This window comes from Lactuca virosa, chromosome 7, assembly GCF_052849685.1.
Source record: "Lactuca virosa cultivar CGN04683 chromosome 7, Lactuca_virosa_CGN04683_v6, whole genome shotgun sequence".
Taxonomy (NCBI): Eukaryota; Viridiplantae; Streptophyta; class Magnoliopsida; order Asterales; family Asteraceae; genus Lactuca; species Lactuca virosa.
The window spans coordinates 9,902,626-9,919,859 of NC_136432.1; the positions used below are offsets into that span (position 1 = coordinate 9,902,626).

General features: G+C 37.5%; 1 protein-coding gene across 1 annotated transcript; it reads left to right on the plus strand.

Annotated features, from left to right (window-relative positions):
- Positions 1-983: 983 nt before the first annotated feature.
- On the plus strand, positions 984-7,340 carry LOC145125195 (NAD-dependent malic enzyme 59 kDa isoform, mitochondrial-like). The gene is made up of 19 exons (XM_079060690.1): positions 984-1,484; positions 2,444-2,540; positions 2,718-2,836; positions 2,915-3,082; positions 3,197-3,325; positions 3,393-3,453; positions 3,536-3,639; positions 3,777-3,860; positions 4,289-4,395; positions 4,657-4,750; positions 4,826-4,939; positions 5,393-5,458; positions 5,594-5,666; positions 5,743-5,829; positions 5,921-5,975; positions 6,053-6,124; positions 6,242-6,304; positions 6,398-6,512; positions 6,986-7,340. The coding sequence occupies exons 1-19, from the start codon at positions 1,329-1,331 to the stop codon at positions 7,055-7,057; spliced, it is 1,836 nt and encodes a 611-aa protein (XP_078916816.1). The 5' UTR covers positions 984-1,328; the 3' UTR covers positions 7,058-7,340.
- The last annotated feature ends 9,894 nt before the right edge of the window (positions 7,341-17,234 follow it).

The following is a 17,234-nucleotide window of genomic DNA, read 5'->3' on the forward strand; positions in this document are numbered from 1 at the left end:
TACTCAAGAATAATCAAAACAACAAACTAACCAAAACACCAAACCAATAATCATAACCAAACACCAACACAAACATATGGCAATGCCAACAACAAACAGACTTCGATTAATATTACAACAACAACCATGAGAATAGCTCCCATTAACATTATTACCACCAATACCAACTTCATTAACAAGAACATCCATTTGTCATGTTTCTCTACTTGTAATATCACTATTAAAGGCCTTATACATCTCGAACTTAAGATACTTGTAGTCTCGACTTGGTAATGATAGGTCAAGACACAAGAAGTAATGACAACATTTTGATGAATCATACAAAACACTGAGATGCTAGAAAAGTTAAATAAATACCAAAACTACAATCCCAATGCTAACATATACCTTAAAATTTGAGCATCCATTAAACTTTCTTACAGATGTTGCCGGTCCATGAAATTGAGAAGTTAGTTTCAATTCCATAGAAACACTTCATCCCTTGGCATATTTTTGTTCATTTGAGTTGATTTCCTAACGCCTAACGTTGTTGATGAACCAACCATGTGGAATGAAACAAAATATAGGTACAAAAAGAAAGTTTTAGAAAGTGTTATGAGTAGTCGATGGTGTAATTTTGAATATATTGACTGATATCGTCAAACTAACTAAACTCTTTGGCATACCGTCATATCTTACCCGAGAAACCGATGAAACCATTTACTGACCAAATTTTCAGAATGCATGACATTAAAATTTTTATTTTTAGTTAAAAGATTGATGCTATAATTTAAGACGTCTTATTTAAGGTCGAGATCTTTTAAAACTTAAAAGTTCAATATACCCTACAACATTTAATTCTTAAAAATATATAAAACATAAAGATAACATTTTAATTTTATTAAATATGCAAGGATAGTTTGTCCAATACGCGGCGAACCCTAAACATTCCTCCACAATCTAAACAAAAAACGTGTGAACCTCCTTTTAAAGACCATTTCCATCCTATAAAATCCCCAGAAAGCCCTCGATAGCGACAAAAGGACAAAGGGTATCATATCGGGCAGTCCATCAACCATTCACTCACCTGCCCGGAATTCGATTCTTTCCCATTCGTCCCCCATTCCCTGCCCGCAAATCTCGGGCAGTCTTCTCTCGAACAGGCTTCCTTCAACTGCAAGACGACAGTGGGATATCGACCTATACGTACAGACTATCATGTATCTATATGTTATATTTATATAGATTTTTGTATCTCTATATATGAACAGCTCGCCAATCATACATTCCCTGTGAAAATTGACATCACTAGACGAATTTTTTGGAGCTTCTGTTTGGTGTAGGGAGACATGTGGAGGAAGACGGTGACTCGATCGGCAGCGGTGGTGGAAAATCTCCGAAAGTCACGGAGCTTTTCTATCGCGGCATCGACGTCTTCGATTCCTGGTCCTTGCATTGTTCATAAGCGTGGAGCTGATATTCTTCATGATCCTTGGTTTAACAAGGTTTGTTGATTTTGATATACGTAATTGTGTCACATTTTTAGTTTCTCTTCTACCAATTTCGCTAAAATTGATGCATGGTGTACAACTTATTTCTGGTAAAGGTAGCACTAGTTTTATATTACAAACAGTTTGTAGTTTTGCAGATCTTCAAAATTTCGTAGTATTTGTGGTGTAATTGTGGTGAATTTCTGTTATTGAATTGGTATTTGGATTTGAGACTATTGTGTTTTGAATGTTCTCGCTCCGAGGAAAGGGTGGCGTTAAATCGTGATAGATTTGATTTTTAAAACAACCAGACACCCTTGACGATTGTAAGCATATGACGAAAGAAAATAAACATGCTGTGAACAAAATAAGGGGAAAACACTGGTTTACAACTTCAGTAAAAATTTTGTATTGAGTTTGGTGTCTGTCATAAATTACTCTCTTACACCATTCTGCATGAAACTTTGTTTGTAAACAAACAATATTCTTGCAGATTTGCAGAAAATAGTGAGAAAAGCACACCTGCTAAATCATATAAAAAAGAACACACAAGTTGTTAAAAAATATGGAATTGTGCCCATCTCTTTAAAAAGGAATATATACCCCTTTGTTCAAAATATAGAGATAAGTGCAACCTTTTCCTCACTTCCAAAAAGAGGGCTACATTGTTCATTGATTGTGATATCAAAAACTAACCCTGAAAAGGTTCTTGTTCTTATTCTTTCACATCTCTGTTTCAGAAAGCAGGTTGGAGGGTTGATTAAATTAAACAATATTTCATTAATAGACAAATCGAAGCTCTTTATGACTATAAACTAAATGCTAATATTTTAAAAAGAATTATTAGTCATATATTGAGTTTTGATTATTGATTTTGCTTTACCTTCTTCCTAAGAATAAATGGTCATGGTGATACCTAATATAATTGTTTTTCCATTGTGTGTAAGTCTAACTAATCATTGCTTGTGGAACAGGATACTGGATTTCCTTTAACAGAAAGAGACCGACTTGGGCTTCGTGGTCTCCTCCCACCTCGTGTCATATCTTTTGAACAACAATATGATCGTTTCAGTAAGTTCTATATTTCTTCCAATTCTGTTTTTGTTTTTTTATCTCCTAGTAACTATGCAACTACAAGCTTTTAAGTCTTTACATTATAGTACTTATTGCATATACTCAGTTTATTGTATTTGCTTTGCAAGAATAGCATTAAGTTTGTAAAACTAATATCTATATGCCTATTGTTAGTGGAGTCATATCGATCATTGGAAAAGAATACAGAAGGTCAACCAGATAGTGTTGTATCCTTGGCAAAATGGAGAATCTTGAATAGACTACATGACAGGAATGAGACATTATACTACAAGGTATGTGACAGTACTATATGAAAATGATCAAACAGATGATAATAATGTAAAAAAAGTGTTTGAATTTGTCATCATTAGGTACTGATTGATAACATCAAAGATTTTGCTCCAGTGATATACACTCCCACGGTAGGTTTGGTATGCCAAAACTATTCAGGATTGTTTAGGCGTCCACGTGGCATGTACTTTAGTGCAAAAGATAGAGGAGAGATGATGTCAATGATTTATAACTGGCCAGCTCACGAGGTTATATGTGTTCCATGATCCCATTTTAACATAACTGCTCAAATAAGTCATTTTTCATTATAGGTATTTTTTTTATGTTGACTAAATTTAAAGCAAATTAAATTATACATACAGGTGGACATGGTAGTGCTGACAGATGGCAGTCGTATACTTGGCTTAGGTGATCTTGGAGTTCAGGGAATTGGTATTCCAATTGGGAAACTTGATATGTATGTTGCTGCTGCTGGTATTAATCCACAAAGGGTATGTCAAAACTTGAATTTATTTTTCTTTACACACACAACTTTATGATCTATCCTTTTGATTGCAGGTCCTCCCTATTATGCTTGATGTTGGAACCAACAATCAAAAGCTGCTAGAAGATCCTCTTTGTAAGTAGATACACATACAACATAACCGTTACTTTGCACCGGTATTTACAAAATTGCCCCTTCATTTAAATTTAATTGACAGATTTAGGGCTACGAGAACAAAGGTTGGAAGGAGAAGAATATATTTCAATAGTGGATGAATTAATGGAAGCTCTTCATGCACGTTGGCCAAAAGCTGTTATCCAGGTTCTTTTTTTTTTTCATAAGTCTGGCTTCTTTTATCTGTTGTAATGTTGTTTTGTCTTGTTTTATTTTAAAAAGGCAATTCAGTCACAAAAGAGTAACCTTATTGATTTGATTTTTGGAATGGTGATGTGAATCAGTTTGAAGATTTTCAATTCAAGTGGGCCTTTGAAACTCTTCAAAGATACCGAAAGAAGTTCTGCATGTTCAATGATGACATACAGGTCAGAGCATTTTTTTTCTTTTTCTTTTAGAGTTAAATGCAAGAAACAGAAATGCACTTTCATTGATTGTTTATTATAGCATCCAGGTTTCATTTCTTTGTATTACAACCATGTACCAATTATAGCTCCAAATACAAAACTATATTCACTGCTAGAATAAGACCAAATTTGGAAGTACAATGTTTTATTTGGGTATATTTTTCAAAGTACAATGTCTTTTAAAGAAAAACTTTGAAGTTACATTGTTGTAGTAGAAGGAAATGAAAGTAGGATGCTATACTAGACAAATATATGGAAGTAATTTAGCTATTTTGTTATATCAAGCATCGAAAGATTTGATTTTGTGCTAGTATTCGTCTGAAAAGTATGTGCCAGTTTTATTAATTTACCCTAAATATATATGTATGTATATATATTTTGAATGTTAGGGAACTGCTGGTGTTGCATTAGCTGGATTACTTGGAACTGTTAGAGCACAAAGTCGACCGTTGTCAGATTTTGTTGACCAAAAGATTGTGGTTGTTGGAGCTGGAAGGTATTTATTATAATCTTAAATGCTAGAAAATAGCAATATACTTTTGTTTATTATAGATAGCATTCTAGTTTCATTTCATGTTTTCATAGCACTCTACTTTAATTTCTTCTCATTACAGCATCCTACCTTGAAAAATCTCCCCAAATACAAAGCAATTTTCAGTGTGTAGGATGCAGAAATGAATGAAAGTAGAATGGTGTATTTGTTGGGTTTATTATATATAGAATAGAAGCTCTTAGTCTGTATGTTGTTTTGATTCAGTGCAGGGCTTGGTGTTCTTAAAATGGCGTATGAAGCTGTGGGAAGAATGTCAGGAACAACACCAAACCCTCAGTTTTTCTTAATTGATAAAGATGTATGTACTATATGGTTTTATATCATATTATATCCATGAAGGAATGGAATCTGATAAGTTTTGATTTGGTTGCAGGGTTTAATCACAAAAGAGAGAAGTGGTGTTGACCCAGCAGCTTCACCTTTTGCAAAATCCATTGGAGAGGTTCAAAGTATTGGACTCCAGGAGGGATCTGATCTCCTTGAAGTGGTACATACTACATACATCTCTTTTCTAAAATAACTGCTAAATGCAACGTGCTTCCATTTATGTATTTGTTTATTATCAAATCATACTTTCATTTCTTTTTTCTTATCAATGCTCATCTCCTTGAATTGAAGTGATACGTCTCTTTTTTAGTTACATACCTTCTTTTGTTCCTTTATTTTAACATTCTACTTTCATTTATTTTTTAATAACAATGTTGTACTTTCATTTTTTTTTTTTTTTGTCTTGTTAATACTCATGTCCTTGAAGTGGTAGGTTTTTAAAATAAGAGCGAGCTAAATTCAAGAAATAAGAATGCAATTTCATTTATTTGTTTACATTAACATCCTACTTTCATTTACATTGTACTTGCTAAACTTTTTCTTATTAAGACATCTCTATAAACTTGTGCTTGTGCTGTTCCTTTCATAAAGATTTTGATGTTTTACATTACAGGTCAAAAAGGTCAAACCTCATGTCCTTGTTGGTTTATCTGGAGTTGGAGGTATTTTCAATGAGCAGGTGTGTACTTACTCTTGTCACTGTATTTTAATTTTAACCCAACTTAACTTTAATGTCTTACTTCTGTAAATGTAAGTCTAATCTTTTAAAATCTTACAGAAAGCTCCTCATAATTGATTTTTTTCATATGATCAGGTGCTAAAAGCCATGCGAGATTCTGACTCCCCAAGACCTGCTATTTTCGCCATGTCAAATCCCACAAATAATGGTTTGTTTGTGTTTATGAAATGCATTTTTCTTTTCATGAGTTATTAATTATATATATGATATGATTTATGAAACAGCTGAATGCACTGCTGCTGATGCATTTAAACATGCTGGTGACAACATAGTTTTTGGAAGTGGGAGTCCTTTTCAGAATGTTGTTCTTGGTATGTTGCATTTCTTCACCTAAATTTCATTTTCCTTTCTTCTTTAATAATCATTGTCTGACACTTATTATTATTATTTTTTTATAAACAGGAAGCGGGAAATCTGGCCATGTAAATCAAGCAAATAACATGTACCTCTTCCCTGGGTATGTATGTGCTTATTTTATTTCTATAGGGCAAATTGGTCATTTTGCATCTACTTAACAACGTTTGCTTATTTTAGGATTGGTTTGGGAGCTCTGGTTTCTGGTGCTCATCTTATAACAGATGGAATGATGCATGCAGCATCTACATGGTATGACTATGAAACTAAACAAAACAAAATCATCTCCAGACATGGTTGGTTTAAAGAGATAGTGTTTGACCTTTTACAACAAAATAAATTTTTTTTTTTTTCTTTCTGTGTGTCCAGTCTTGCCTCGTATATTACAGATGAAGAAATCCAGCAGGGAATACTGTATCCATCTATCAATAGGTACTGCTGTTTATTATAATTACTAAGAAAATTTTCATTAAATAGTTTTGAGTTTTTAAATATATGTGGCTGGCAATTATTATTGAATTGTAGTATTCGAAAGATAACTGCTGAAGTAGGAGCTGCTGTGCTACGGGCAGCGGTCAGTGAAGATCTAGCGGAAGGGCGAGGTGAAGTGGGACCCAAAGAGCTCGCACACATGTCAAAAGTATGTCAAATCTCCATACTTTCATGTTTCTTTTTGGCTTAATGGACTAAACACTTAATTTGGACAGACAGAATGATCCACCCAAAAAACCCTGACTTACCAACTCCCTTACATGACCTATCTGTCCTCATTTTTTCCTCCCACACGTTGAAATTGATGCAAGGGCAAAATGGTCATTTAATCTCATTCAAAATGTTGTGGCTTATTTAGTCTTAAAAAGAAACTGACTTTATGTAGAGAAAAAAAAACAAACAACCCCTAAGTCGTCATTTGATAGGACATGACAGTACACTTGTTTGGCTAGGACTGAGACCGATGTCAATGGAACAAAAATTGTAATATTTGTCCCGCATAAAAAGGTGGGACAGAGACTCACTCTCGCTCTTGACTATGCAAAAAGACATGAATGCCCTTCTCTCATTCTCATCATCTGTTTAATTATTCATAAAAATTGTAATGTTACTTGTATGCAGGAAGAATCTGTGGAATATGTAAAGCGTAATATGTGGTATCCGGTTTACAGTCCACTTGTTCATGAGAAATAAAATGGGTTGGGTTGAGGATGTGGAGATGGTGACTCATAAACTTTATTATTTAGTTAACATTGATTGCATTAAAAGAGGGTTATGATTAGAGGCTATAAATACAAGGCCTGTGCTTGTGCCTGTTTTTGATGAAGTAACCGATACAAATTTTGATTCTTGACGAGCCTTTTGTGGCCGTCCATGTAGAATGTCACCTTATTGTTTTCATTATCAACTTTGTTTCTCTTTCTCTCTTAGTGAAAGAGTTCAAAATATAATTATATTAGGGGTATGTTTAGCGAAACTAGCCCGCACCTAAAAGCCGTTTTATGGCAAAAGTAGTTGTAAGCTTTTGCAATTGTAAAATAAAATAAAACATAAAAACTAAAAGTTAAAAGCTCTTAAAAGCCACAAGATCGTACTCCCGAACCAAGTTTTTTTTCCCCTTAAAATAAAAGCTTCAAGCTTGTACTCTTGAACAATAACTTTTTTCATTAATTCGATTTTTTCCTCTTAAAATCTAAAAGCCAATGGGATATTTGTTTCACATCTAAATGGTTCTACAAAATGGTTGGATTTTAAAGCGTTTGGTTCATTATATTTGTGCCTCTGCCATCAATGAATGAAAACTTGACCCCTTTGCCTCTTTGCTTTAATCTCGCTTTCTTATTTGTTACCATTGCTCAACCAAAAATTGACTCCGCTCCTCCTGTCGATATGCTCCCTTGTCAACCCTCCCGTCGATGGCTTCCAATTGAAGGTTACTTCCATCAAGGTCTTTCACCGACCTATTAGTTCTATATAAAATTCCTATCGGTGTCTTCCTATGCAATTCCCATCAATGTTTATGTGGGCTTGTTTGTATGTGTTCATCATGATGTTTGTAACTTGTTCATCTAAAATTATGTATAAATTTTGTCTTTGTGTGTATTCATATGTAATTTCCATCAGTGTCTTTCCCATAGTATTGATTGCTAAGTCCAATATTTTCCCATGATGAGATTTGTATTATATAAGAGTATAAATACACGGATGGCGTTGGGCCAATACATACAAATGATAATTGGCTTCTATTAAACTGAATAAAACATAATTATATACATACACATGTCCGCTACCACCCCCTGCAGTTTGAGCGGGAGGAGAATTTCGTTCAAATTGTTCTTGAAGTCATTGAAAAGTTGCGTCGGGAAGTCCTTTGGTGAAGATGTCGACGTACTGAGTAGAGGAAGGGACATGAAATACTCGCACAACACCACGTGCAACCAACTCGTGATCAAAATGAATATCTATCTCGATGTGTTTAGTGCGCTTGTATTGAACTGGGTTCGAATTCATGTAAACCGAGCTCATGTTGTCACCGTAATCAATAGTGGCTTTGTTAGGCAGACATCGAAGCTCTAGAAGTAAGTTGCGAACCCAACATGTCTTTGCAACGGTGTTAACAACACCCCGATTCTCTGCCTCGACACTAGAACGAGAAATAAAGCCTTGCCGCTTAGAAGACCAAGAGATAAGGTTATTGTAACACCAGTCAAAATAGGTCAATAACAATCACATGTGATTATCCCAATCATGTAATGTGATTTTGTTAAACTAGTAATGTGATAAACTTACTATGTAATTTATGTTAAAGTATGAACTTTCATACATAATTTATAATATAAATCAAAGTATACGTCCATACGATTCCAAAAATATAGAGAACATCTAAATCTGACTTCGCGTGAAGAAGTTATGATAAACCGAACACTATAAAATCTTTATAACAAGAGGAATTTTAAATAGGCTTAGAATTAGCTATTGTAATCTATTATAGAGTTGTAGTACTCGGAATTACCTATGTGTGCATATAAAGAACATCAAAAACGGAGTTCGTATGCAAAAGTTACGACCTTCCGAAGTTGCAGCTGTCTGAGAGCATGACACGTGGCAGGAAACCCTAACTGTCTGGATTCACGACGTGAACCTTAAATTCACGACGTGAAAGTAGTCCAGGACACATTTCGGATCTAGAAGGTGCGTGACGAGGCTACGAAGGGGATAAGTTCAATCCTCACGACGTGAACATTGATATTTCACGATGTGAGGAGTCATATGGCCACCTTCGGAAGCTAGAAGACGGATGGCAAGTCTACGAAGAGATAAGCTCGAAACTCACGACGTGAACAATGAGTTTCTCACGTCGTGAGGGTCCAAAATCCTTCCTATAAATAGCAGGTCCGGCCTTGACACTTCCTTACACCATTTCCCTTTCTCCTCTCTCCTTTACCGAAGCCCTCTTGCATCCTGAGCCCCGACGACCTTGTACGCTGACCGTTTCTGCTTAGATTACATAAAATCACACTATTAAGGTGAGTTTCACGGCCCCACTTTCTAATATTTCGGGGGAAAACGTATGCTAAATATTATATATACGTTATTATTATGTGTATATGATAGTATATTAGTATCAACGTAGATAGTTATAATAACTGAGATATAGTTATTTCATATCTGAAAGTATACAACTATCGTAAAGTTGTTAGCATGTTATTGGTATAGTAGTATACTAATGTAGATCTTGAGTTATACTTAGGATTCTATATATATGTTGTGTGCGATATAGTTCCGAAGTTATATACGGAAGTTCTATATGTTAATTTATAAAGTATGTTGTTATTGTTAGTTTTATGACAAGATAAAACTTGGTATGTTATATGTTGTTGTTTTTATTGGTTTTATGTCAAGATAAAACCTGGTTTTACTTCAAGTTATAATTGTTATACTGCCTAAATGTTATGAAGTTAGGAGTACTGTTTAAAAGCATAGTCTAGTAACTTAGGGTTTTAGACATGAAAATGCTTTTGTTGTTAGGACTATAGAACGCCGTCAAAGTCTACATGAGCTACCTCATTCATCAACTAAGATTGGGGATCTTAGTGGAAGTCCTCTGACCTGTAACCGTTAATCCCGTGTGAGCAAGGAAGTCGTGTATGAATAAGATACGGGTTGACGACCCCACTCGTGGTTGTTAATTACAACCCAAGACAAGCGAGTGACGATCTGTTCCTTTTATTTGTTATTGTTCCAGCGTCGATGAAGCGCTCGGTATTGTTTCTCATGGTAAATCATGAGTGTGTTTTGTCAGAGGTTTTGTTGTCAACCAGCGGTTACAGACTCGTGGTAGCAACTTGTTAGAAACATTATACTTTATCGCTATACAAGTATTAATGTTAAGTATAAGTTTCCCCCTACTTATACCCTAGGTACTACTTGTATATTGAGTAGATAAATATACCTAACACACATACTCGTATAGAATTGCAATAAGATTTATACGTAGCAACTTTCGTTTGTATGGAATTACAAACACTTATATTCATAGTATATGAGACTTATAGGTAAACTACTTATTTGGTAAGTAAAACTTTATACCTAGGATATATATACTAAACGTTGGAGAGTCAAAATGATACTTTCAAAACTATACTTTTGAACTTGGAAAATGTATTATTTTATGGAGTCAAAACCTGTGAACTCACCAACTTTATGTTGACGTATTTTAAATTGCATGTGTTTGATGGGTCTTAGGTAAAACAAATAAACTAGAAAACAATTCCTAAGTTCACATGCAACCTACTTTGGATCTATGTTTTAACTATTGAACATACAACTTTGAATTGCAAAACAAGAACCCTAGAGGAGGAGGCTATTTTCGAAAATAGTAAACTAGGGTTTAGGAGTTACATACCTTTCAATTGTTATAGCAAACAATTGACAATACCCTTATCTTGATCTTGATCTTCTTGGAAGCTTAGCACCACAAGTGTAATGCCTCTAATGGAATCACACCCAAGAACTAGCAAGAAGGAAAGTAGAAGAAGAGAGAGATAGGGAGGGAGTATGCAATTCGGCCTAGGGTTTCTTCTAAAGAACAGAGTGGCCGAAAATGTGAGCCAGAAGGCTCCTTAAATAGCTGTGGGATCTAGGGTTTAGGGTAAACCCTAATTATCCTTTGCTTAGGGCCTAAGCAAAACCCAAGGGCCTTATCTAGAACCCTTGGACGAAATCTCTAAGGTTTCCCCTATGGATTTCGTCCACCTCCTTCCAAGGAGGTTCTGGATCCTTCCACTCAACTATTAGTTAATTGCAAACTAGTCCTTGCACTTTATAATTAATTCTTTTAACCCCAAAATTAATTCTGATTAATTTCTGGTTAACTATTATTTAAACATAATGATTTCTAATTAATATATTAATCCTTTAACATATTAATAAATCATTTATATATTAATTTATTAATCTTATAAATTAATATCTCTCCTTTTAATAATTTCCTTGTCCAGTTGCTAGGTTGAGGGCAACCCAAAAGGACTGTGTTGCTATCAATTCAAGTACATACCAATTATAGTTATGGGCTTAGACACCTAATCCAACAGTGTTTTTAGGAAGTTGATAAATATGATACGAGAAATGACGTTACACTGCCCGGTGTTTCCGCCGACGGCCGAGGTGTGACAGTTATCACCAAGAAAAACAAAGTAGCCTGAGGTCGAGCAACGTGAGACAGGGCATCCCCCAGTCTACGTCAGAGTATGCACAAAGATCAGACGTAGGGGACACATGTAACTGTAAACTGTGATCAAGTGTCCCTCTAATGTAACACAAAACACATTTAAGGTTGTGTAAGTGAGGCTCCATGGATCATACATAAAGAGGCAGATATGTTGGACAACAAAGGTGTAACACTCGATTCCAAGTATGAAATTATTTCCGATTGTGTATGAGTCCTTTTTGGCCACGGCGTGGTGAAGCCTCACCACGACATGACGATAAGATTTTGGGCCGCGGATTTTTTATGGACCACCACAGTGTGGTGGTATTGTACCACGACGTGGTGGAGGCTGATGGATAAAACCCTAAAGTTTAAGGGTTGAGCCCTATTTAAAGATCTTTAACACCTCATAGCCTCCCTCACATCAGCCTCCACTCCCCCAAATCATTCCTTGCAAACCCTAATCACCTTCCACCATTTTTGAGCTAGTTTGGTGCTTTTTGAAGCTAAATAAGGAAGAAGGAGGAGGAAGGAAGCAAAGATCAAGCAAACAAGTCCTCATTCTTCACCTTGGCACTCTTCTGGACCTTTGTAAGTGTCCAAGACTTGATTTTTATCATACCAAGTTGTTAGATCTTGAGTTTTTTCCCATTAGCTTCTTGTTCTTGAATGTTGGGATGGTTAGACCTCATAAAGTTTACAACTTTATGAATCTCCAGGTCAAGGTGATCTAGTGGTGTCTTGGATCTGGACTATAATCAAGTTTTGATGCCATGCATAGAGATTAGGTTATAAATCCTCATTTTGACCTAATATGGGTTCAAGACATGCATTTGACATGTATGTTTATAAAGCACCAACCTTTGGGATGGTTTTGGTGTTAGAATCACTTCTGGAAAGGATGGACTTCTTTATTGGTTAAGCCCTTGCATTTTTAAGCTTTATGGATTGGGTTTTGGACCTTTTTGGGTAGTCCTAATGGATAAAGTTGGAAACTTTATCCTTCTAGATCACATTTTGGTCTAGATGTGAGCTTTGGATCTCTTGGGATCGAAGAAAACAACTTAATGTATTAATTTGTTGGATCTCAGGCAACAACAACGTGGTTCTAAGTCAACACGGCGTGTTGGCAGGGATTTTTCCGACTGTTTGGATGCTGGCGGAACACGGCGTGCTGGGTCAACATGGACTTTGACTTTTGACTTATGACTTTGACCAAGTTTGACCTAAGGGGTATTTTAGGTATTTTAAGTGTGTCTAAGGATTGGTCACTATTTGATGAATAGGTGACGGGTAGAGCTGATATTTGGAGCCGGGACCTATTCAGTTATTGTTCAGATTCAGAGGTGAATTTTCCTCACTATACTTACGGGTCTAAGGCACCAAGGCTGACCCATTGGATTAGATATCCTGTTATGTGATAGTATGTTATCGTGATGTAATGATCTGTATATCTGCCTGATTGTCTGTTGACTGATTATATGTTTATCTGTTATATGTGCACATATTTTGGTCGGTGGTTGAGACTTTACTGCTATGTGCGTGAGCCAACAGACCGGGGTCATACCAACCCGATGGTTGATTGGGCCCGAGGGTATTCCATCCCGAGGATGACAGGACCCATAGTGTAATGGCATTCCAACCCGATGGTTGATTGGGCCTGGGGTATTCCAACCTGATGGTTGATTGGACCCAACATGCTGTGATTGTATATGCTATCTGTTATGTGTTGGTATTTTGGGGTAACTCACTAAGCGTTGGCTTACAGTTTTGGGTTATGTTTCAGGTACTTCGGATGATCGCGGGCTATGTTTTATGACTTATGATTTTGGGAGACTCTGATGATTGGAAAATGTTTCGAAAACTTTGATTTATAAACACTTTATATGTAACATCCAAAAATTTTACGCCAAATTTAAACTTTTTCAATCATAAATAAAACCAAATAGTAATTGTTTACAAAATGTTTTCAATCATTATTCATCAGAGTGTCCCAATAGCCAGATCATAAGGATGAGGAGCGGTACGGTCACGCCTTCGCCTTGCCATGATCTCCTGAAGTACCTGAAACAATAAACAGAAAACTGTAAGCCCGAGGGCTTAGTGAGCTACCCCCAAAATACCAATACCCCACTGATAATACCATATCAGTAACAGACAATCAACAACATGCATACTGGGCCATCGGCCTGAGTGGGCCGCCCTGCAGGGCCTACAGTCTATCTGAATCTGTCCCGAGCCTTTGGCATAACTGGACCGCCACGTGGGCCTACAGTCTCCCCAGACTGCTCATAGGGTATGTTGGCCTTCAGCACAAAGCAGGACCGCCTCAACCCAAGCAACAAACAAATAACCATGTGCGCATAACTAACATATACTGGCATATACAAACATCAAACATATTTATCTCACTGATCACCAAACATAGCAATCTCTCATAACTAGAGCACTGACCTAGCAGGTCACTAACATATCAATCCCTACGGATCATAAGAGCATAACATACTGTCTATCCTGATTCCGATCTAACAGATCATATCCACATGTAGCATACCATAATGATAACAACTAAAGGGTCGGCCTTGGTGCCATAGACCCTATCAATATAGTGAGGATAACTCACCTTGCAGATGCCGACTCGGTAGATAAACTTCAACCCTCGGATCACTGCCACAAACTCCACCACCTATTACCATAGTATGAATATACCCATAAGTCCTCAACCTTACAAGGTACTCCATAAACATACTAGTCAACCCTTGGTCAAAGTCAAAGTCATCAGTCAAGGTCAACAGTCCATGTTGACCTTGACTCGTCGAGTACCCTCGGCTACTCGCCGAGTTCCTTGAAGTACTAACCCACTCGCCGAGTCACCTGAGTGACTCGTCGAGTTCCTTCGGTTTACGATCGAGACCCTAAGGACACTCGTCGAGCTTCCTTCTTGCAACTCGACGGTTACACGCGCATACATAAATTGGGGAAACCTCAACCGACTCACCGAGTTGTTCATCCACTCGTCGAGTCTACGACAATCTTCATTGGACTCGCCGAGTTGTTCTTCCAACTCGCCGAGTTCATGCCTATCTTCATATGACTCGCCGAGTCGACCATGTGACTCGCCGAGTCCCTTCAGTCCTTTTTGCCATACAAACTCATTTGAGCCATGCAGTGGCTCCAAACTACAGATCCAAGCTTCTAAGGCATGCTTTTCACGTAAAGTTGCAAACTTTACGTGCATGCATAGCTACAAAGGCCCTTAATTTCAAATCCAAGCTCACAATGGGGGTTTCATACTCAAAGAGGCTTCATACATGACCAAATTCGGAGCTTTATGACTCTAGAACCCCAAGAAGGGTACAGATCTGAAGTTACAATTTCAGATCTAGCTCATATCCCACATTACCATCTCAACCAAACCATAAAAACCCTAGATCTCAACCAAAAGAGGTCTAGAAGGAAAAGAAGAAAAGGTGACGACTTGATACCTCCAAATGATGCTATCTGAGGTAGATTTCTGATTTCCCACACTTCCTTGCTCCTAGCCTTTTGTTCTCCAAGCTCTTCTTCTCAAAAGATCCCCTCTCCAAAGCTTTAGACACACAAGAGTGAAGCACCATACGAATTAGGGTTTTCTGAGCTCTCAAAGGACTGCAAAGAGCCCAAAAGAGGCTTATGCTTCCTTAAATAGGGTGTAAAACCCCGGGATTTAGGGTTTCATCTGCCAGCTCCTACTCGTCGAGTCCCTTCATGGACTCGGCGAGTAGGCCACTAAATACGCGAACCAACCCGCTGCCACTTGACGAGTAGGGCAACAACTCGTCGAGTAGGCCTTGAAACCAATTAAATTCTTATTTAAACAATACCTGAGAATCGGGGCGTTACATTATAAAATCGGGTTGATTTTAAATGTTTAAATTTATTGTGATTTATGGATGTTACAAAAGGCAAAATCCGGGCGTGTGAAGGTAAGGTACCGGAGTGCTCCAGCAAGACTGCGGTAGAGGAAGAGGTCAATAACTGGCGGTCCAGTGGCACCCAACTTGTAGGTAGTCTCGACGACGTACGCACTGGATTACAATGAAGCATATGTGCGCGCTCAAGGATCTCAGATGCATTCCGCTGAGACAGAAAGACACCCTGAGACGATCGAGTGGCAGAAATCTTGAGAAAATAGTTGAGAGTGCAAATATCAGACATGACAAACTCTCTACTGAGCTTAGTGATGATGGTCTGAAGCAGGGTTGTAGAAGAGGCATTCAAGATAATATCATAAACGTATAGTAAAAGATATGCAATGTCAGTTCCCTGATGATAGATAAAATGGGATAAATCAATGAGACTGTGTTGGAACCCCATATGAAGGGCATGTTGAGCGAAGCGCTGATACCAGGCCCGTGGGGCATGTTTGAGGCTTTATAGGGATCATTGAAGATGACAAACATAATCCGGGTGGTGAGTGTCCCGAAAACCTGGTTGCTGATGCATGTATACTGTCTCCTAAAGGTGACCGTGAAGAAACGCAATCTTCATGTCAAGCTGGTGAATGAGCCAGTACTGAGAAATGGCAAGGCTAAGGACATTACGAATAGTTTCCGGTTTTACAAATAGACTGAAAATCTGATAGTAATCGATCCCCTGATGTTGACTACGTCCGTTAGCCACTAAACGCACTTTGTAGCGTAAGAGAGATCCGTCAACATTGAATTTTTGTTTAAATAGACATATAGAACCAACTATATTTTTTTCCGGTGGTCGTGGGACAAGAACCCAAATTGCATTTGTAATAAGAGCATTATATTCCTCGTTCATGACTTTATGCCAGTTTGTATCTTTCAAAGCCTATATGTGTGACCTTGGGACAGAGGAAATGGATGATGAGTGAAGTTTAAGGCACTAAGTAGGTTTCACAATGCCACTTCTATAGAAAGTGTGCATTGGATGAGTAGGAGGAGGAGGATGAGGAGGTTCTAGAGTAGGCACATGGTTGGATGATGTAGATTCGGGAGAATGAGAGGAGGTAGTCTCAGGTTCTGTCACAGCCTCAGAATGATGGGGTATATCGGAGGTGGGATGGGTGGGGTGAAGGATGTGACGAATATTGGATGATATGTTGGAGTCAGAGAGGAAGTTATATGAGGGAGGATTGGTAGGGGTAACCGAAGCATACGGGAAGACGTATTCGTCGAATGTGACATGAAGAGAGATGATGATCTTTCGAGAGGAGAGTCGAGACAACGGAAATTATGATGGTAGGTGGGGAAACAAAGGAAGATTCATGGTGTGGATCACGATTGAAGTTTATGAGTGGTGTGAAGGTGTGGAAACCATAGGTATCCAAACACACAAAGATGATCGTATGTGGGGTAATGATGAAAAAGACGATAATGGAAGTCTCATTAGATATGGAGACATATGGTAGAATGTTGAGTAGATGGGCTGCAATGTGGAGGGCTTCATGACAAAACATGGGAGGAAGGTGAGAGTGAAAAAGGAGAGTTCACATCATGTTGTTAATAGCGCGAATCATGTGTTCAGATTTTCCGTTTTGTTAGGATGTGTGTGGGCGAGAAAAAGAAAAGTAATACCATTAGATGCAAAATGGTCGTGAAAGGATTTGTTATTGTATTCCTTTCCATTGTCACATTGAAACTGTTTAATGTT